The sequence below is a fragment of the Ranitomeya variabilis genome, chromosome 1 (assembly GCF_051348905.1).
Source record: "Ranitomeya variabilis isolate aRanVar5 chromosome 1, aRanVar5.hap1, whole genome shotgun sequence".
Classification (NCBI taxonomy): domain Eukaryota; kingdom Metazoa; phylum Chordata; class Amphibia; order Anura; family Dendrobatidae; genus Ranitomeya; species Ranitomeya variabilis.
In genome coordinates, this window is record NC_135232.1 from 725,600,194 (window position 1) to 725,624,040 (window position 23,847).

The following is a 23,847-nucleotide window of genomic DNA, read 5'->3' on the forward strand; positions in this document are numbered from 1 at the left end:
CTTTCTAGATAGCAGAAGACAGAAAGCATACTTTCATGGTCAGTAGAAAACCCTAACAAAACACATCCAGAAATTACTTTAGGACTCTGGCATTAACTCATAATACCAGAGTGGCAATTCCTGATCAACAAGAGCTTTCCAGACACAGTAACGAAACTGCAGCTGTGAACTGGAACCAAAATACAAAAACAAAACATGGACGAATGTCCAACTTATCTAGTAGATGTCTGGGAGCAGGAACAAGCACAGAGAGGCTTCTGATAACATTGTTGACCGGCAAGCATCTAACAGAGAAGCCAGGTTATATAGCGACACCCAGATCTAATCAGAACAGGTGAACAGGGAAGATGATGTCACAAGTTCAATTCCACCAGTAGCCACCGGGGGAGCCCAGAATCCAAATTCACAACACCCACCGTCTGAAATGTGACCTGTTTTAGCCCCATCCCTGGTGTCAGACATGTGACCTGTTTTAGCTCCACCCCACTGTCAGACCTGTGACCTGTTTTATCTCCATCCTCTCTGTCAGACATGTGACCTGTTTTAGCCCCACCCCTACTGTCTGATATGTGACCTGTTTTAGCTCCGCCCACGCTGTCTGATGTGTTGCCTGTTTTAGCTCTACCCCGCTGCCTAACATGTGATCTGTTTTAGCTCCACCCCCACTTATAGACATGTGACCTCTTTTGGCGCCATCCCCGGCTGTCAGGTATGTGACCTGTTTTAGCTCCACCCCCACTTATAGACCTGTGACCTGTTTTAGCTCCACCCCTGCAGTCAGACATGTGACCTATTTTAGCTCCACCCCTGCAGTCAGACATGTAACCTCTTTAAACTCCACCCATGCTGTCAGACATGTGACCTCTTTTAGCTCCACCACCGCTGTCAGACATGTGACCTGTTTTAGCTCCACTCCACTATCAGACATGTGATCTGTTTTAGCTCCATCCCCGCTGTCAGACATGTGACCTGTTTTAGCTCCATCCCTGCTGTCAGACATGTGACCTGTTTTAGCTACACCCCTGCTGTCACACATGTGACCTGTTTTAGCTCTATCCCCGCTGTCAGACATGTGATCTGTTTTAGCTACATCCCCGCTGTCAGACATGTGACCTGTTTTAGCTCCACCCCTGCTGTCAGACATGTGATCTGTTTTAGCTCCATCCCCGCTGTAAGACATGTGACCTGTTTTAGCTCCACCCCTGCTGTCAGACATGTGACCTGTTTTAGCTCCACCCCTGCTGTGAGACATGTGACCTGTTTTAGCTCTATCCCCACTGTCAAACGTGATCTGTTTTAGCTCCATCCCCGCTATCAGACATGTGACCTGTTTTAGCTCCATCCCTGCTGTCAGACATGTGATCTGTTTTAGCTCCATCCCCGCTGTCAGACATGTGATCTATTTTAGCTCTATCCCCGCTATCAGACATGTGACCTGTTTTAGCTCCATCCCTGCTGTCAGACATGTGATCTGTTTTAGCTCCATCCCCGCTGTCAGACATGTGACCTGTTTTAGCTCCATCCCTGCTGTCAGACATGTGACCTGTTTTAGCTACACCCCTGCTGTCAGACATGTGACCTGTTTTAGCTCTATCCCCGCTGTCAGACATGTGATCTGTTTTAGCTCCATCCCCGCTATCAGACATGTGACCTATTTTAGCTCCACCCCTGCAGTCAGACATGTAACCTCTTTAAACTCCACCCATGCTGTCAGACATGTGACCTCTTTTAGCTCCACCACCGCTGTCAGACATGTGACCTGTTTTAGCTCCACTCCACTATCAGACATGTGATCTGTTTTAGCTCCATCCCCGCTGTCAGACATGTGACCTGTTTTACCTCCATCCCTGCTGTCAGACATGTGACCTGTTTTAGCTACACCCCTGCTGTCAGACATGTGACCTGTTTTAGCTCTATCCCCGCTGTCAGACATGTGATCTGTTTTAGCTCCATCCCCGCTGTAAGACATGTGACCTGTTTTAGCTCCACCCCTGCTGTCAGACATGTGACCTGTTTTAGCTCCACCCCTGCTGTGAGACATGTGACCTGTTTTAGCTCTATCCCCGCTGTCAAACGTGATCTGTTTTAGCTCCATCCCCGCTATCAGACATGTGACCTGTTTTAGCTCCATCCCTGCTGTCAGACATGTGATCTGTTTTAGCTCCATCCCCGCTGTCAGACATGTGATCTATTTTAGCTCTATCCCCGCTATCAGACATGTGACCTGTTTTAGCTCCATCCCTGCTGTCAGACATGTGATCTGTTTTAGCTCCATCCCCGCTGTCAGACATGTGACCTGTTTTAGCTCCATCCCTGCTGTCAGACATGTGACCTGTTTTAGCTACACCCCTGCTGTCAGACATGTGACCTGTTTTAGCTCTATCCCCGCTGTCAGACATGTGATCTGTTTTAGCTACATCCCCGCTGTCAGACATGTGACCTGTTTTAGCTCCACCCCTGCTGTCAGACATGTGATCTGTTTTAGCTCCATCCCCGCTGTAAGACATGTGACCTGTTTTAGCTCCACCCCTGCTGTCAGACATGTGACCTGTTTTAGCTCCACCCCTGCTGTGAGACATGTGACCTGTTTTAGCTCTATCCCCGCTGTCAGACATGTGATCTGTTTTAGCTCCATCCCCGCTATCAGACATGTGACCTGTTTTAGCTCCATCCCTGCTGTCAGACATGTGATCTGTTTTAGCTCCATCCCCGCTGTCAGACATGTGATCTATTTTAGCTCCATCCCCGCTGTCAGACATGTGACCTGTTTTAGCTCTATCCCCGCTGTCAGACATGTGATCTGTTTTAGCTCCATCCCCGCTGTCAGACATGTGACTGTCATGAATCCCAATGGCTAGGGATAGCACAGGACAAGCAAGGTACAAATATATAACGAACGAGCTCTAGGGTGATGGAACCTGGGCTGACCGCTGCCCTACGCCTGACAAACGCAACTAGAGATAGCCAGGGAGCGTGCCTACGTTGGTTCTAGACGCCACGCACCAGCCTAAGAGCTAACTAGTACTGCAGAGAAAATAAAGACCTCACTTGCCTCCAGAGGAACGAACCCCAAAAGGTATAGTTGCCCCCCACATGTATTGACGGTGAAATGAGAGGAAGGCACACACATAGAGATGATATATATAGGTTTAGCAAATTGAGGCCCGCTGTAAACTAGAAAGCAGAACGATACAAAAGGGGTCTGAGCGGTCAGCAAAAAACCCTAATCAAAAAACCATCCTGAGATTACAAGAACCCATGTGCCAACTCATGGCACATGGGGAGAACCTCAGTCCACTAGAGCTACCAGCTAGCATAGAGACATAATAAGCAAGCTGGACAAAAAACCAAACAACTGAAAATCAGCACTTAGCTTATCCTGAAAGATCTGGGAGCAGGTAGGCAGGAACAAAACAGAGCACATCTGAATACATTGATAGCCGGCAAGGAAATGACAGAAAGGCCAGGTAAAATAGGAAACACCCAGCCTCTGATGGACAGGTGGAAACCAAAGGCCGCAACCCACCAAAGTCACCCAGTACCAGCAGTAACCACCAGAGGGAGCCCACAAACAGAATCCACAACAGTACCCCCCCCTTGAGGAGGGGTCACCGAACCCTCACGAGAACCCCCAGGGCGATCAGGGTGAGCTCTATGGAAGGCACGGACCAAATCAGTCGCATGAACATCGGAGGCGACCACCCAAGAATTATCCTCCTGACCATAACCCTTCCACTTAACCAAATACTGGAGTTTGCGTCTGGAAACACGAGAATCCAAGATCTTCTCAACAACATACTCCAATTCTCCCTCCACCAGCACCGGAGCAGGAGGTTCAACCGAAGGAACAACGGGCACCTCATACCTCCGCAACAACGACCGATGGAACACATTATGAATAGCAAACGATGCTGGGAGATCCAAACGAAAAGCTACAGGGTTAAGAATCTCCGAGATCCTATAAGGACCGATGAACCGAGGCTTGAACTTAGGAAAAGAGACCTTCATAGGGACAAAACGAGAAGACAACCACACCAAATCCCCAACAAGAAGTCGGGGACCCACGCGGCGACGGCGATTAGCAAACTGCTGAGTCTTCTCCTGAGATAACTTCAAATTGTCCACCACCTGATTCCAAATTTGATGTAGCCTGTCCACCACCACGTCCACTGCAGGACAATCCGTGGACTCCACCTGACCCGAGGAAAAACGAGGATGAAACCCCGAATTACAAAAAAAAGGAGAGACCAACGTGGCAGAACTAGCCCGATTATTAAGAGCAAATTCGGCCAGTGGCAAAAAAGCAACCCAGTCATCTTGGTCAGCAGAAACAAAACACCTCAAATAAGTTTCCAAGGTCTCATTAGTTCGCTCCGTCTGGCCATTCGTCTGAGGATGGAATGCAGACGAGAAAGACAAATCAATGCCCATCTTGGCACAAAATGTCCGCCAAAATCTAGACACAAACTGGGATCCCCTGTCAGAAACGATATTCTCCGGAATCCCATGCAAACGAACCACGTTCTGAAAAAATAAAGGGACCAACTCAGAGGAGGAAGGCAACTTAGGCAAGGGCACCAAATGAACCATCTTAGAAAAGCGGTCACACACAACCCAGATAACGGACATTTTCTGTGAAACCGGGAGATCAGAAATAAAATCCATGGAAATGTGCGTCCAAGGCCTCTTCGGGATGGGCAAGGATAACAACAACCCACTGGCCCGAGAACAGCAAGGCTTAGCTCGAGCACACACTTCACAAGACTGCACAAAGGTACGCACATCCCTAGACAAGGAAGGCCACCAAAAAGACCTGGCCACCAAGTCTCTAGTACCAAATATTCCAGGATGACCAGCCGACACAGAAGAATGGACCTCGGAGATGACTCTACTGGTCCAATCATCCGGAACAAACAGTCTTTCTGGTGGACAACGATCCGGTTTATCCACCTGAAACTCCTGCAATGCACGTCGCAAGTCTGGGGTACGGCGGACAATATTACCCCATCCCTAAGGATACCAGTAGGCCCAGAATCTCCAGGAGAGTCAGGCACAAAACTCCTGGAAAGAGCATCTTCCTTCACATTCTTTGAACCTGGCAGGTATGAAACCACGAAATTGAAACGAGAAAAAAACAACGACCAACGAGCCTGTCTAGGATTCAAACGCCTGGCAGACTCAAGGTAAATGAGATTCTTGTGATCAGTCAAGACCACCACACGATGTTTAGCACCCTCAAGCCAATGACGCCACTCCTCAAATGCCCACTTCATGGCCAAAAGCTCCCGATTACCCACATCATAATTGCGCTCGGCGGGCGAGAATTTTCTAGAGAAGAATGCACATGGCTTCATCACCGAGCCATCAGAACTTCTCTGTGACAAAACCGCCCCCGCTCCAATCTCGGAAGCATCAACCTCAACCTGAAAAGGAAGTGAAACATCTGGTTGACACAACACAGGAGCAGAAGAAAACCGGCGCTTAAGTTCCTGAAAGGCCCCCACAGCCGCAGGAGACCAATTAGCAACATCAGCACCCTTTTTAGTCAAATCAGTCAAAGGTTTAAACAATACTGGAAAAATTTGCAATGAACCGACGATAAAAATTAGCAAACCCCAAGAACTTCTGTAGGCTCTTAACAGATGTAGGTTGTGTCCAGTCACAAATTGCCTGAACCTTGACGGGATCCATCTCAATAGTAGAAGGAGAAAAAATGTACCCCAAAAAAGAAATCTTCTGGACTCCGAAGAGACACTTTGAGCCCTTCACAAACAGAGAATTGGCCCGCAGAACCTGAAACACCTTCCTGACCTGTAGAACATGAGACTCCCAGTCATCAGAAAACACCAAAATATCATCCAAATACACAATCATAAACTTATCCAGATATTCACGGAAAATATTGTGCATAAAGGACTGAAAGACTGACGGAGCATTGGAGAGTCCAAAAGGCATTACCAAATACTCAAAATGGCCCTCAGGCGTATTAAATGCGGTTTTCCACTCATCACCTTGTTTTATCCGCACCAGATTATACGCACCGCGAAGATCTATCTTAGTGAACCACCTAGCCCCCTTAATGCGAGCAAACAAGTCAGTCAATAATGGCAATGGATACTGATATTTGACTGTAATCTTATTCAGAAGGCGATAATCTATACAAGGCCTCAGGGAACCATCTTTTTTTGCCACGAAAAAAAAACCTGCTCCCAGAGGGGACGAAGATGGACGAATATGTCCCTTTTCCAAGGACTCCTTAATATAATTCCGCATAGCAGTATGCTCTGGCAGTGACAGATTAAATAAACGACCCTTAGGGAACTTACTGCCAGGAATCAATTCTATAGCACAGTCACAATCTCTATGAGGAGGGAGCGAATTGAGCTTAGGCTCCTCAAAAACATCCCTATAGTCAGACAAAAACTCAGGGATCTCAGAAGGAGTAGATGAAGCGATTGAAATCGGAGGTGCATGATCATGAACCCCCTGACATCCCCAGCTTAACACAGACATTGTTTTCCAGTCCAGGACAGGATTATGAGTTTGTAACCATGGCAGCCCCAGCACTAGTACATCATGTAAATTATACAGTACAAGGAAGCGAATCACCTCCTGATGAACGGGAGTCATGCGCATGGTCACTTGTGTCCAATACTGCGGTTTATTCATAGCCAATGGTGTAGAGTCAATTCCCTTCAGAGGAATAGGAACTTCCAGAGGCTCCAGACTAAAACCGCAGCGTTTAGCAAATGACCAATCCATAAGACTCAGGGCAGCGCCCGAATCCACATAGGCAACAACGGAAATGGAAGACAGTGAAAAAATCAGAGTCACAGACAAAATGAACTTAGGCTGCAGAGTACCAATGGCAAAAGATTTATCAAGCTTTTTTGTGCGTTTAGAGCATGCTGATATAACATGAGCTGAATCACCACAATAAAAACACAATCCATTTTTCCGCCTATAATTTTGCCGTTCACTTCTGGACTGAATTCTATCACATTGCATAGTCTCAGGTGCCTGTTCAGAAGACACCGCCAACTGGTGCACGGGTTTGCGCTCCCGCAAACGCCGATCAATCTGTATGGCCATAGCCATAGACTCATTCAGACCTGTAGGCGTAGGGAACCCCATCATAATATCCTTAATGGCCTCAGAAAGACCATTTCTGAAGTTTGCAGCCAGGGCGCACTCATTCCACTGAGTAAGCACCGACCATTTCCGAAATTTTTGACAATATATTTCCGCTTCATCATGCCCCTGAGAGAGGGCTAACAAAGCCTTTTCAGCCTGAATCTCCAGGTTGGGTTCCTCATAGAGCAATCCCAATGCCAGAAAAAACGCATCCACACTGAGCAATGCAGGATCCCCTGGTGCCAATGCAAATGCCCAATTCTGAGGGTCGCCCAGCAGGAAAGATATTACAATCCTGACCTGTTGAGCAGGGTCTCCAGAGGAGCGAGATTTTAAAGAAAGAAACAATTTACAATTGTTCCTGAAATTCAGGAAGGTAGATCTATCTCCAGAGAAGAACTCTGGAATAGGAATTCTAGGTTCAGACATGGGAGTGTGAACAACAAAATCCTGTATGTTTTGAACTTTTGCCGCGAGATTACTCAGGCTGGAAGCCAAACTCTGGACATCCATGTTAAACAGCTAAGATCAGAGCCATTCAAGGGTTAAGAGGAGGTAAGAAGCAGCTAGACAGCAATTAAGGGCTAGGCAGCAAAACTCTGAAGGGAAAAAAAAAAAAATAAATTTCCCTTAAACACTTCTATTTCTCCTGCTTCAGCCCAAACAATTAACACTTTGTGGGCCGGCTATACTGTCATGAATCCCAATGGCTAGGGATAGCACAGGACAAGCAAGGTACAAATATATAACGAACGAGCTCTAGGGTGATGGAACCTGGGCTGACCGCTGCCCTACGCCTGACAAACGCAACTAGAGATAGCCAGGGAGCGTGCCTACGTTGGTTCTAGACGCCACGCACCAGCCTAAGAGCTAACTAGTACTGCAGAGAAAATAAAGACCTCACTTGCCTCCAGAGGAACGAACCCCAAAAGGTATAGTTGCCCCCCACATGTATTGACGGTGAAATGAGAGGAAGGCACACACATAGAGATGATATATATAGGTTTAGCAAATTGAGGCCCGCTGTAAACTAGAAAGCAGAACGATACAAAAGGGGTCTGAGCGGTCAGCAAAAAACCCTAATCAAAAAACCATCCTGAGATTACAAGAACCCATGTGCCAACTCATGGCACATGGGGAGAACCTCAGTCCACTAGAGCTACCAGCTAGCATAGAGACATAATAAGCAAGCTGGACAAAAAACCAAACAACTGAAAATCAGCACTTAGCTTATCCTGAAAGATCTGGGAGCAGGTAGGCAGGAACAAAACAGAGCACATCTGAATACATTGATAGCCGGCAAGGAAATGACAGAAAGGCCAGGTAAAATAGGAAACACCCAGCCTCTGATGGACGGGTGGAAACCAAAGGCCGCAACCCACCAAAGTCACCCAGTACCAGCAGTAACCACCAGAGGGAGCCCACAAACAGAATCCACAACATGTGACCTGTTTTAGCTCCATCCCTGCTGTCTGACATGTGACCTGTTTTAGCTACATCCCCGCTGTCAGACATGTGATCTGTTTTAGCTCTATCCCCGCTGTCAGACATGTGATCTGTTTTAGCTACATCCCCGCTGTCAGACATGTGACCTGTTTTAGCTCCACCCCTGCTGTCAGACATGTGATCTGTTTTAGCTCCATCCCCGCTGTAAGACATGTGACCTGTTTTAGCTCCACCCCTGCTGTGAGACATGTGACCTGTTTTAGCTCCACCCCTTCTGTCAGACATGTGATCTGTTTTAGCTCCATCCCCGCTGTAAGACATGTGACCTGTTTTAGCTACATCCTCACTGTCAGACATGTGACCTGTTTTAGGTCTATCCCAGCTGTCAGACATGTGACTTGTTTTAGCTCCACCCCCGCTGTCAGACATGTGACCTGTTTTAGCGCCATCCTTGATGTCAAACATGTGACCTGTTTTAATCCAATCCCGCTGTCAGACATGTGACCTGTTTTAGCTCCACCCCACCGTCTGAAATGTGACCTGTTTTAGCCCCATCCCTGGTGTCAGACATGTGACCTGTTTTAGCTCCACCCCACTGTCAGACCTGTGACCTGTTTTATCTCCATCCTCTCTGTCAGACATGTGACCTGTTTTAGCCCCACCCCTACTGTCTGATATGTGACCTGTTTTAGCTCCGCCCACGCTGTCTGATGTGTTGCCTGTTTTAGCTCTACCCCGCTGCCTAACATGTGATCTGTTTTAGCTCCACCCCCACTTATAGACATGTGACCTCTTTTGGCGCCATCCCCGGCTGTCAGGTATGTGACCTGTTTTAGCTCCACCCCCACTTATAGACCTGTGACCTGTTTTAGCTCCACCCCTGCAGTCAGACATGTGACCTATTTTAGCTCCACCCCTGCAGTCAGACATGTAACCTCTTTAAACTCCACCCCTGCAGTCAGACATGTAACCTCTTTAAACTCCACCCATGCTGTCAGACATGTGACCTCTTTTAGCTCCACCACCGCTGTCAGACATGTGACCTGTTTTAGCTCCACTCCACTATCAGACATGTGATCTGTTTTAGCTCCATCCCCGCTGTCAGACATGTGACCTGTTTTAGCTCCATCCCTGCTGTCAGACATGTGACCTGTTTTAGCTACACCCCTGCTGTCACACATGTGACCTGTTTTAGCTCTATCCCCGCTGTCAGACATGTGATCTGTTTTAGCTACATCCCCGCTGTCAGACATGTGACCTGTTTTAGCTCCACCCCTGCTGTCAGACATGTGATCTGTTTTAGCTCCATCCCCGCTGTAAGACATGTGACCTGTTTTAGCTCCACCCCTGCTGTCAGACATGTGACCTGTTTTAGCTCCACCCCTGCTGTGAGACATGTGACCTGTTTTAGCTCTATCCCCACTGTCAAACGTGATCTGTTTTAGCTCCATCCCCGCTATCAGACATGTGACCTGTTTTAGCTCCATCCCTGCTGTCAGACATGTGATCTGTTTTAGCTCCATCCCCGCTGTCAGACATGTGATCTATTTTAGCTCTATCCCCGCTATCAGACATGTGACCTGTTTTAGCTCCATCCCTGCTGTCAGACATGTGATCTGTTTTAGCTCCATCCCCGCTGTCAGACATGTGACCTGTTTTAGCTCCATCCCTGCTGTCAGACATGTGACCTGTTTTAGCTACACCCCTGCTGTCAGACATGTGACCTGTTTTAGCTCTATCCCCGCTGTCAGACATGTGATCTGTTTTAGCTCCATCCCCGCTATCAGACATGTGACCTATTTTAGCTCCACCCCTGCAGTCAGACATGTAACCTCTTTAAACTCCACCCATGCTGTCAGACATGTGACCTCTTTTAGCTCCACCACCGCTGTCAGACATGTGACCTGTTTTAGCTCCACTCCACTATCAGACATGTGATCTGTTTTAGCTCCATCCCCGCTGTCAGACATGTGACCTGTTTTACCTCCATCCCTGCTGTCAGACATGTGACCTGTTTTAGCTACACCCCTGCTGTCAGACATGTGACCTGTTTTAGCTCTATCCCCGCTGTCAGACATGTGATCTGTTTTAGCTCCATCCCCGCTGTAAGACATGTGACCTGTTTTAGCTCCACCCCTGCTGTCAGACATGTGACCTGTTTTAGCTCCACCCCTGCTGTGAGACATGTGACCTGTTTTAGCTCTATCCCCGCTGTCAAACGTGATCTGTTTTAGCTCCATCCCCGCTATCAGACATGTGACCTGTTTTAGCTCCATCCCTGCTGTCAGACATGTGATCTGTTTTAGCTCCATCCCCGCTGTCAGACATGTGATCTATTTTAGCTCTATCCCCGCTATCAGACATGTGACCTGTTTTAGCTCCATCCCTGCTGTCAGACATGTGATCTGTTTTAGCTCCATCCCCGCTGTCAGACATGTGACCTGTTTTAGCTCCATCCCTGCTGTCAGACATGTGACCTGTTTTAGCTACACCCCTGCTGTCAGACATGTGACCTGTTTTAGCTCTATCCCCGCTGTCAGACATGTGATCTGTTTTAGCTACATCCCCGCTGTCAGACATGTGACCTGTTTTAGCTCCACCCCTGCTGTCAGACATGTGATCTGTTTTAGCTCCATCCCCGCTGTAAGACATGTGACCTGTTTTAGCTCCACCCCTGCTGTCAGACATGTGACCTGTTTTAGCTCCACCCCTGCTGTGAGACATGTGACCTGTTTTAGCTCTATCCCCGCTGTCAAACGTGATCTGTTTTAGCTCCATCCCCGCTATCAGACATGTGACCTGTTTTAGCTCCATCCCTGCTGTCAGACATGTGATCTGTTTTAGCTCCATCCCCGCTGTCAGACATGTGATCTGTTTTAGCTCCATCCCCGCTATCAGACATGTGACCTGTTTTAACTCCATCCCTGCTGTCAGACATGTGATCTGTTTTAGCTCCATCCCCGCTGTCAGACATGTGATCTATTTTAGCTCCATCCCCGCTGTCAGACATGTGACCTGTTTTAGCTCTATCCTCGCTGTCAGACATGTGATCTGTTTTAGCTCCATCCCCGCTGTCAGACATGTGACCTGTTTTAGCTCCATCCCTGCTGTCAGACATGTGATCTATTTTAGCTCCATCCCCGCTGTCAGACATGTGACCTGTTTTAGCTCTATCCCCGCTGACAGACATGTGATCTGTTTTAGCTACATCCCCGCTATCAGACATGTGACCTGTTTTAGCTCCACCCCTGCTGTCAGAATGTGATCTGTTTTAGCTCCATCCCCGCTGTAAGACATGTGACCTGTTTTAGCTCCACCCCTGCTGTGAGACATGTGACCTGTTTTAGCTCCACCCCTGCTGTCAGACATGTGATCTGTTTTAGCTCCATCCCCGCTGTAAGACATGTGACCTGTTTTAGCTACATCCTCACTGTCAGACATGTGACCTGTTTTAGCTACATCCTCGCTGTCAGACATGTGACCTGTTTTAGCTCCACCCCCGCTGTAAGACATGTGACCTGTTTTAGCAACACCACTGCTGTCAGACATGTGACCTGTTTTAGCTCCACCCCTGCTGTCAGACATGTGACCTGTTTTAGCTCCACCCCTGCTGTCAGACATGTGACCTGTTTTAGCTCCACCCCTGCTGTCAGACATGTGTTTTGAGTTCTAACTGTATAACGGTCTTCTCATCTCCCACAATGCATTGCTGACCTGAGCAATTAGCTTGGGATGTGAGTGGAGGAGAAATAATCATGTAACTCAATAGCGTAGAAGTAAAGCAAAGTTTCAATCATGTTAGTTTTTTCTGAGTTGATCTTTGCTCAGAAGTGGCGTTCTTCAATAAAGCTTCTGTTACTGCACTATGATTTGCTATGGACGTCACATGACACAACAATAATGAATGGCTCCCGGTAGAGTTTCACACTAATGAGAACAATGATTTCATCCTTTTAATTAAGTCACAGTGAAAGATTTGTAGATGTAAATGTCACTGGCAGCCGAGACAACAAAGCAATCTCTAACCCGGGTGACAAAAGGCAACTAAAACGCGGCGGTAACTCACCTCCATGATTACGTCAGTGTCAGGAGAGGAGACGTGTACTGTCTCCTAATGGTCTGGAATTCATTGCAGTTATCTTGCCTCATGAGTGCCACAGACGCATGTAAACATTGCTCCATTCAAATTAAAGACACAAGACCGTCATCACTTTGGGGAGCTCAGAAGTTCACTGCATACCGCCTTTATTATTAGGTGCAAGGTATTAACAGTATGCAACCGGCTCTTAAAGGCTTTGTCCACCTTTTGGGGACAATTTATTTGTCTTAAATACATGCAGTTGGGTTTCATTAAAATTTTTGAACCAGTTTGCTCAGGCACTTTGTTTCCCTGCATATTCAACTTGTGCTCATAAATCAGCTGAGAGAAGCTAAAAAAATGACAGATGAACAAGTTACAAACTATGTCAGCAGAAGTTCACTGATGGGTTCTCAGTTAACTCATTCAGCAGCCAGGGATATGTAAGGCAACACAGGCTACTGAAGGCACACATGCATGATTTAAAATGGAACTCAAATACATGCAAAGAACAAACATATAAAAATACATAAAAAAATTAAAACATTTTCCTTATAAACTTGATAGTGATCTCATTATCCATCTGTGCTTCGTCCACAGTATGATGATCCCGGGGAACGTGGCAGGGGTCGCCAAGCAGTTCCTGCGCTGTGTTTTCCATCAGTTGGCTCCCAACGGTATCTTTTCACAGCTGTTCCAGAGCAATATCAAAGGTGAGGGATCAGAGCGCACTCATCCTGCATCGCCATTATCGCGACACTCGCCGTCACTCTCCTATTCTCTGTTCTATAGACGGCAGCTTCTTACGCACATTAGCAGCTTCTCTGATGGACTTCAGTGAGCTCAGCTCTTTTGCCGCCTTAAGCCAACTACTGGAGGTAAGTGACGGTCAGAGAGCGGCAGCCCCGATGTGCAATCAAATGCAAAATCTGCAGTGGAGGCTCTCAGAGTTAATATATTAAGGGCGCCCCCATACTTTAAAGGTAATTGCCAGTGGTCAGTGGGATAATAAACATCCTATACTCACCACCCAGACTCTGCTTTTAATATAGTGTCTTCTAGTCACATTCTGAGGAGGATTCACACGACCGCTGCAACCAATCAGCGATTGCGATTTTATTTCTTTATTACCCCAGCCTGGGCCTGTTGGCAAAATATTATCATTTACAGGAACATCATGTAATGTACACACATACAACAATGCTAAAATATATTAAAAATTACTAGTGAAAGTGAAAACCACAGATCTTATAGGTAACTGACAATTATTACATGCAAGTTTAAATGAAAATAAATTAAATTCAAACAACTAAGCCTAAATTAAGGAAAACCCTGAAAGATGTACAAATTATACATTGATAACAACAAATAAGTAATTTTTAAAATTCAATAAAAAATAAGAGTTTGAGTAAAAATTCAAATAATGAAATAGAAAGTTACTATATATAATTAATTTAAAAAAATTAGGCCACTGAGGTCTTATTAAAAAGAGTAAAACAAATAGTAATAAAGATAATATAAAAATAAGAGAAAGTGTAGGATAAAAAAGCAAAAGGTGTTGCTGGAAATGTGCAATGCCTCCATAAAAAAGCAAAAGGAGTTGCTGGAAATGTGCAATGCCTCCCCTCCCCAAGAAATACACAGAGCTTAAATAATAGATTTTAGCATTAGTTGGTTTATTCCAAAACTGTGAAAATTTGCTACCCCTTGTTATGCACAAAGACAGGGCAATGATCACTGTCGGAGTTCTATTCCTTTTCAGGGGTTGAATAACAAGAAGAATTTACCGGCTGGTGGTACGATGTTGAGGTGCTTGGAAAATATTGCCACGTTCGTGGAAGCCTTGCCTATGGATTCCCCTAGTAATCTGTGGACCACCATCTGCAATCAGTTCCAAACCTTTTTCACAAAATTGCCTTCTGTCCTTCCACTAAAGGTAAAGACATTTTCTTTCCTCAGCGGTTTACATTGCATATTGCAGTACTGCCAATGGCCATCAGATGGCCCATGTCAGAACGTGTCCTTTGTGGACGGCTATGTGGCCAGATTCCTCGATTTTGAGTAAATTGGTCACCACGTTCTGTTCTGTGGCTGGATTCCTACATATTCATGTTGACCTCTCAGATTCTGACTAATCTTATGACTGTTTTTGCTGCCAGTGTTCCTTAGATTCCAGTCTTCGGATAATGATTTGTCTTCTGAAGATCCCGACATATAACGCCACCAGAGTAAGTGCAGTCCACCCTGCTCTTCTCACATCTTTATGTAAGTATGAGGCATTGATTGGACTCCTTGTGAAAACATCATTATCTCCCTATTACAGAGTCTGCTAGAGCCGTTCTCCAAGTTGCTGAGTTTCGTCATTCAGAACGGACTGTTCACCCTGGCGTACCTCGTCGAGCTCTGTGGGCTTTGTTACCGAGCGTTCACCAAGGTGGGTGGCAGTAATCAGTATAATTCATCTATAAATTTACTGCTTGTTGTCAGTTGTTGTCAGTCAGCAAGCCTGTGTATGAAGGCGGTCAGACCCATGTGGTGTAATCACTCTGCTGTGCTCAGGGAGGCGCTGTCTTCTCTCCTGCCACATTGCTACAACTAAACACGTACACAGGAGAGGTGATAAGCATCTGATCACTGGAGTCCCATCACTGGAGATCGGCCGTCATGCATTGAGTCTCCATTGCTACGGTCTCCGCGAATCTGCTAGGTAATGAATAAAGCATCAGCGCACATACAAGACTCCAATTAAACATGGAGCATAAGACCCCCATCTGGCCTCAGGTGGGAGTTGCAGCAGCTACCACCTATTCTGTGCATATCCTTGCTACAATATCCCCGACAGTCTTTCTCCAAACAGCTTCCATTCTGCACGGATCCATCTTCAGGATTTGTGCTTGAGTGCAAAAACGGCAACGAGCCGGTGATTGTGAAATATTCAAGAAGTCAATTAAGAAAAAGTGAGATCAATGAGTGACCTGTGAGGGTCAGCGACTTTACAGCCGGCTTCACTAATTGGAAATTATGTTAATGCAGCAGCTGATCAATGGTATTGATCGGAGTTTGGCATACAGGGGGCTTCATCTCGATGATTCACGGCCTTGTGTGGGATTGTGCAGGACAGTATGACCGATCTTTGCGGTTATGCGAGTCTGTCCTGTTGTGGAGGGGCACTGGATATGGTTCCATTTGTTGTTTCTGCCATTGATGGAGGCGGATGATGTCTCCATGCCACTTACAAATGAATGATACCCCCTTTGTGCCCTCTAGACCCTAATCAAGAGGCATTTTGGTATTACTTGGTCGGACCAAAGCTCTACAAACCTCCTACCTGTAAGACCTGAGCTCATGGTAAGGAGGGACAGGCACTTTACATTTTTACGGGGCCATCTTGAATTGCAGGAACGGGACAAGTACTACCTGACCCGCAGCGTGATCCTGGACCTTCTGCAAGCCTTGAAATTAAAGTCTCCCCTGCCAGACACCAACCTCCTTCTGCTGGTGCAGGTATGAAATGCTTCCCCTGACTGTAGGTGTGAGGAGGAGATGCTAATTACAGTGAGAAACAAATGGGCCATTTCATCAGCAGCTCTCCCCAGCGGACGCTCTTTTATGTTCTGAGCCCTTTTATTAAATTAAAGGTCCGGCATTAAGGATCTGTATTTGCATCTGAGCTCGTGGGATCGTTTCTAAACAAATGTGACCTACTTAAAAGAAGTAGGAGAATTAAAGTGCACCTGCCACCATCACGCATGCACAGACCAGGTGTCACATATTCTCTGCTTTGTGTGTCTTACTATTTTTGATGGCACTATGGCCACCAGGTGGCTCTGTTCTCGTGCCTTATGTATTTAGAATAACCCTCCCGATCTTTTTTTTCTTGTTGTGTTGTCAGTTCATCTGCGCAGACTTTGGAACGAAGTTGTCAGAGTCGACGATCATTCACAGGCAGATGATCGCGTCATTGCCCTCGGTGAGTGATGATCTGCAATAAGTAGATAATGAAACAGAAGTAAGATGTTCTGCATCTGCTCAGTCCTGCTCTTTGTCCACATGGGGCGCTTTAGTGGAGATAGATAATATATGAGAAAGGTAGATAGGATGGAATGAAAATATTAAATAGATAAAAAAGAAAAAAAGGTATGAGATCTATAGATGGATGGACAGATCATCTCCACCCTCCATGACTCCAGCGCTGTCAGTCTGGCAGAACGGGTCGGCACCTCTGTCCGTCTCTTCACTCCTATTTTTGTGTTCCTGTCAGACATATCAATCTGTGAGACAGTCGGGTCCCGTTCAGCACAATGAGTATCTACCACATTATCATATCACAGGACTTCTGCTCATGGTGGGACCTTACACACATTTAACCTCTTCCTTTCTGCCATTGGACAAGCTGCATTAACCCCTCCTCTGCTGCATCACTGCTCTTCATCTACCTGAAAAATCTCTGTGGCTTTCATATGAACTATAATCGATATCTATTAATTATGGTACATTGCTGCAGACTACACTAATGCTATTATAAAAAGTCAATGTTGGGATTCCTGCTCGCCTCTCTTGCTAATAAAAAATTAGTCAGGACTTTAATAATGTCAGGATAAAAACAGCAATTTTTAAATGGATGATCTTACCAGGAAATGTCAAAAGTAATTTTTAAGAAAAATTTAGCAGCTCAGAAATGAAATAAGGCTCATGATCAGGCATCTTGATTTACAGCTCGCTGCTATATTATTGTAATATTTTCATCAGCACCACAATAAAATAAAAAGGTCTGTATCCTGAATTTTAAGTTACACTGTAACACAGCTCAAAATGTACATTAATATAACTACTATAATACTGTCCCTATGTACAAGACTGTAACTACTATAATACTGCCGCTATGTACAAGAATAGAACTACTATAATACTACTACTATACATAAGAATATAACTACTATAATACTGCCCCTTTGTACAAGAATATAACTACTATAATACTGCTCCTATGTACAAGAATATAACTACTATTATACTGCCCCTATGTACAAGAATATAACTACTATAATACTGCCCCTATGTATAAGAATATAACTACTATAATCAATGTCCAAAGAAAAAAAAAAAGGTTTAGTGCCCTCACTGCTAACTCATGCGAAACTCTTGCGGTGTACCTCGTAAAGCCGTTAGAGGGCACCCCAGGTGCATAACCGCAAAAGTGCATAATGATCCAAAAAAAGAAGAAAAAAAAAAAACGGTTTGCACTCACCAGGCCCTACGATAAAAGTTAGGCTTTAGTCCGCGCTTCCACTGATCCCGATCATCGGGATGTATAAGAATATAACTACTATAATACTGCTCCTATGTACAAGAATATAACTACTATAATACTGCCCCTATGTGCAAGAATATAACTACTATAATACTGCACCCTATGTATAAGAATATAACTACTATAACACTGCCCTCTATGTACAAGAATATAACTACTATAGTACTGCCCTCTATGTACAAGAATATACCTACTATAATACTGCTCCTATGTACAAGAATATAACTACTATAATACTGCCCTCTATGTACAAGAATATAACTACTATAATACTGCCCTCTATGTACAAGAATATACCTACTATAATACTGCTCCTATGTACAAGAATATAACTACTATAACACTGCCCTCTATGTACAAGAATATAACTACTATAATACTGCCCTCTATGTACAAGAATATAACTACTATAGTACTGCCCTCTATGTACAAGAATATACCTACTATAATACTGCTCCTATGTACAAGAATATAACTACTATAATACTGCCCCTATGTACAAGAATATAACTACAATACTGCTCCTATGTACAAGAATATAACTACTATAATACTGCCCCCTATGTATAAGAATATAACTACTATAATACTGCCCTCTATGTACAAGAATATAACTACTATAATACTGCCCTCTATGTACAAGAATATACCTACTATAATACTGCTCCTATGTACAAGAATATAACTACTATAATACTGCCCTCTATGTACAAGAATATAACTACTATAATACTGCCCTCTATGTACAAGAATATACCTACTATAATACTGCTCCTATGTACAAGAATATAACTACTATAACACTGCCCTCTATGTACAAGAATATAACTACTATAATACTGCCCTCTATGTACAAGAATATAACTACTATAGTACTGCCCTCTATGTACAAGAATATACCTACTATAATACTGCTCCTATGTACAAGAATATAACTACTATAATACTGCCCCTATGTACAAGAATATAACTACAATACTGCTCCTATGTACAAGAATATAACTACTATAATACTGCCCCCTATGTATAAGAATATAACTACTATAACACTGCCCTATATGTACAAAAATATAACTACTGTAATACTGCCCTCTATGTACAAGAATATAACTACTATAATACTGCCCTCTATGTACAAGAATATAACTACTATAATACTGCCCTCTATGTACAAAAATATAACTACTGTAATACTGCCCTCTATGTACAAGAATATAACTACTATAATACTGCTCCTATGTACAAGAATATAACTACTATAATACTGCCCCTATGTACAAGAATATAACTACTATAATACTGCCCCTATGTACAAGAATATAACTACTATAATACTGCTCCTATGTACAAGAATATAACTACTATAATACTGCCCCCTATGTATAAGAATATAACTACTATAACACTGCCCTATATGTACAAAAATATAACTACTGTAATACTGCCCTCTATGTACAAGAATATAACTACTATAATACTGCCCTCTATGTACAAGAATATAACTACTATAATACTGCTCTCTATGTACAAAAATATAACTACTGTAATACTGCCCTCTATGTACAATAATATAACTACTATAATACTGCTCCTATGTACAAGAATATAACTACTATAATACTGCCCCTATGTACAAGAATATAACTACTATAATACTGCCCCTATGTACAAGAATATAACTACTATAATACTGCCCCCTATGTGCAAGAATATCTATATATATAATTGTCTAAGGGGTACTTCCGTCTTTGTGTCGGCAACTTCCGTCACGGAAATCCCGCGTCGCTGATTGGTCGCGCCAGCTGCCTGTCATGGCTGCCGCGACCAATCAGCGACGGCCACAGTCCGATTAGTCCCTCCCTACTCCCCTGCAGTCAGTGCCCAGCGTCTGCTCCATATTCCCCGCAGTCACCGCTCACACAGGGTTAATGCCAGCGGTAACGGACCACGTTATGCCGTGGGTAACTCACTCCGTTACCGCCGCTATTAACCCTGTGTGACCAAGTTTTCATTATTGATGCTGCCTATGCGGCGTCAATAGTAAAAACATCTAATGTTAAAAAAAATAAAAAATCATTATATACTCACCTTCTGCCACCTTTCCCGCTCCTCGCGACGTTCCGGTGCCAAGGATGGTATGCCAGAAGGACCTTCCATGACGTCACGGTCATGTGACCGCGACGTCATCGCAGGCCTTGCGCGCCTAGGACCTGCCGTGACGTCATGGTCATGTGACCGTGACGTCATCACACCCTGAGACTGGAAGCTGCCGCCTGCACCGAACACAGGCGACAGAACTACAAGGGACCCCTCGGAAGGTGAGTATATGTTTATTTTTTAACCTGTGATATACATGGCTGGGCAATATACTACGTAGCTGGGCAATATACTACGTGGCTCTGTGCTGTATACTACGTGGCTGGGCAATATACTACGTGGCTCTGTTCTGTATACTACGTCGCTGGGCAATATACTACGTGACTGGCCAATATACTACGTGGCTGGGCAATATACTACGTGGCTCTGTGCTGTATACTACGTCGCTGTGCAATATACTACGTGGCTCTGTGCTGTATACTATGTAACTGGGCAATATACTACGTGGCTCTGTGCTGTATACTACGTGGCTGGGCAATATACTACGTGGCTCTGTTCTGTATACTACGTCGCTGGGCAATATACCATGTCACTGGCCAATATACTACGTGGCTGGGCAATATACTACGTGGCTCTGTGCTGTATACTACGTAACTGGGCAATATACTACGTGGCTGGGCAATATACTACGTCGCTGGGCAATATACTACGTAACTGGGCTATATACTACGTGGGCTGTGCAATATACTACGTGGCCTGGCAATATACTACGTCACTGGGCAATATACTACGTAACTGGGCAATATACTACATGGCTGGGCAATATACTACGTGGGCTGTGCAATATACTACGTGGACATGCATATTCTAGAATACCCGATGCGTTAGAATCGGGCCACCATCTAGTAACTACTATAATACTGCTCCTATGTACAATAATATAACTACTGTAATACTGCCCCCTATGTACAAGAATATAACTACTGTAATACTGCCCCCTATGTACAAGAATATAACTATAATACTGCTCCTATGTACAAGAATATAACTACTATAATACACCTCCTATGTACAAGAATAGAACTACTATAATACTGCTCCTATGTACAAGAATATAACTACTGTAATACTGCTCCTATGTACAATAATATAACTACTGTAATACTGCCCCCTATGTACAAGAATATAACTAATGTAATACTGCCCCCTATGTACAAGAATATAACTACTATAATACTGCTCCTATGTACAAGAATATAACTACTATAATACTGCTCCTATGTACAATAATATAACTACTGTAATACTGCCCCCTATGTACAAGAATATAACTAATGTAATACTGCCCCCTATGTACAAGAATATAACTACTATAATACTGCCCCTATGTACAAGAATATAACTACTATAATACTGCTCCTATGTACAAGAATATAACTGCTATAATACTGCTCCTATGTACAATAATATAACTACTGTAATACTGCCCCTATGTACAAGAATATAACTACTGTAATACTGCCCCCTATGTACAAGAATATAACTGCTATAATACTGCCCCTATGTACAATAATATAGCTACTATAATACTGCTCCTATGTACAAGAATATAACTGCTATAATACTGCTCCTATGTACAATAATATAACTACTGTAATACTGCCCCCTATGTACAAGAATATAACTACTGTAATACTGCCCCCTATGTACAAGAATATAACTACTATAATGCTGCCCCTATGTACAAGAATATAACTACTATAATACTGCTCCTATGTACAAGAATATAACTACTATAATACTGCTCCTATGTACAATAATATAACTACTGTAATACTGCCTCCTATGTACAAGAATATAACTACTGTAATACTGCCCCCTATGTACAAGAATATAGCTACTATAGTACTGTTCCTGTGTACAATAATATATCTACTGTAATACTGTTGTAATAATGTATTATTTTTGTTGCCGCCTGTGAGCTGACTTTGTATTTCTGATATGTTGGTGTGTGTGTTTGGGAACAGATTTCATGTTGAGTGTGATAGATTTGTCTGTGTAATGGAATCTTCACTTGTGCATTTTTTCTGGTATCTGGAGAGGATGATCAGACTTTTTGTTCCTCTTCTCCTTCTGCCTAAAATTTGACATATTTCATCTTCATTAAATAGATAAAAATTAATGGATGCCGGGGAGACTTGCTGGTGCCGCAACTGTTAGTCTATGAGGCTTGCGCTGCTTGTCCGTGGTAATGCTACAGATTTATGCAGTGGGGGCGCTCACGTGTCAGATTTTCTCACTGTAAACAGTAACTCTATGAGGTCTCATTAAGTCTCAGACATCAATCAGTATGAAGGGAGATTTAGACAGTAGAATGTAGGTTTTATAGTGGATTTAGTGCGGGTGCTGCTTTGTATCCTGTCAAACTAATAAACTTCTGATACATATAGATGTCTTCTGCCACCACAATCCAGATCTCCTATGCCCCTCTGGAGTTTTGTTTTTAATTTACTCGTTTTATTGAAAAGGTAATAATATGACAAAGAGCAACAACATAGTGACATTTTAAATGAAAAAAATCAATTCTGAATATTCAGACTCTTAACAAAACATGCTGAAGATTAATCAGGTTTCATGCATTGCATATTTCAACAGCTATACAATTACAACAACACTCAAGAGTGAGATGTCGATAAATCATACAAATAAACAACTTATAGATGAACAAGACTTACTTGACTCAGGATCTAGTTTCAGAATATAATTTATATTAAACCTTATTATTGTTATAATCTCTACCCACTATTTTCACCATGTCTTGAACGTTAGCCATTAGGGGTTGAGGAGTTCTTCCTGTTTGCTGAGATCTAACCAATATCCCCTAACACTTTTTGAAACGTTTCTGGGCATTTCCTATTTTTATGTATAAAGTGTTCATATGAAAGCACAGAGTTCACCATTTTTATCCACATGGAATGATTTGGAGGTCATCTATCCATCGCATAGCTATTGTTTTCCTAGCTAGGAATAAAGACTCTCTGAGAAATATATGAAAATGATCGGGCCATGTTTCATCATCCAAACAAATATAACAATACTGAATCTACTATATAATTGTCTAAGGGTCACTTCCGTCTGTCTGTCTGTCTTCTGTCTTTCTATCTGTCACGGATATTCATTGGTCGCGGCCTCTGTCTGTCATGGAATCCAAGTCGCTGATTGGTCGTGGCAAAACGCCCACGACCAATCAGCAACGCGCACAGTCCGGAAGAAAATGGCCGCTCCTTACTCCCCGTACTCACTGCCCGGCGCCCGCTCCATACTCCCCTCCGGTCGCCGCTCACACAGGATTAATGCCGGCGGTAACGGACCGCGGGTAACGCACTCCGTAACCGCTGCTATTAACCCTGTGTGTCCCCAATTTTTTACTATTGACGCTGCCTATGCGGCATCAATAGTAAAAAAATGTAATGTTAAAAATAATAAAAAAACAAAAAACCTGCTATACTCACCCTCCGTAGTCCGCCGAGCCGCTCGCACCGGCCGCCATCTTCCGTTCCCGGCGATGTATTGCGAAATTACCCAGAAGAATTAGCGGTCTCGCGAGACCGCTAAGTCTTCTGGGTAATTTCGCAATGCTGCATCCTGGGAAAGGAAGATGGCGGCCGGCGCCAGCGGCTCGGTGGAGCTTCGGTGGATCCCAAGCGTCGGTAACCGCTTCCTGGATCCAGGCGCCAACGGAAGGCGAGTATATAACTATTTTTTATTTTAATTCTTTTTT

General features: G+C 44.1%; 1 protein-coding gene across 5 annotated transcripts in view; it reads left to right on the forward strand.

The window, feature by feature from the left end:
• The window catches only part of UNC79 (unc-79 subunit of NALCN channel complex), a 302,015-nt gene that overhangs the window by 263,137 nt on the left and 15,031 nt on the right, over positions 1-23,847 (forward strand). For all 5 annotated transcript variants that reach the window (XM_077268206.1, XM_077268222.1, XM_077268215.1 and 2 more), the window contains 7 exons: positions 13,259-13,371; positions 13,451-13,536; positions 14,421-14,594; positions 14,818-14,886; positions 14,982-15,092; positions 16,058-16,162; positions 16,551-16,628. In XM_077268206.1, coding sequence (XP_077124321.1) covers positions 13,259-13,371; positions 13,451-13,536; positions 14,421-14,594; positions 14,818-14,886; positions 14,982-15,092; positions 16,058-16,162; positions 16,551-16,628 — 736 coding nt within the window. The remainder of the gene's footprint in view (positions 1-13,258; positions 13,372-13,450; positions 13,537-14,420; positions 14,595-14,817; positions 14,887-14,981; positions 15,093-16,057; positions 16,163-16,550; positions 16,629-23,847) is intronic.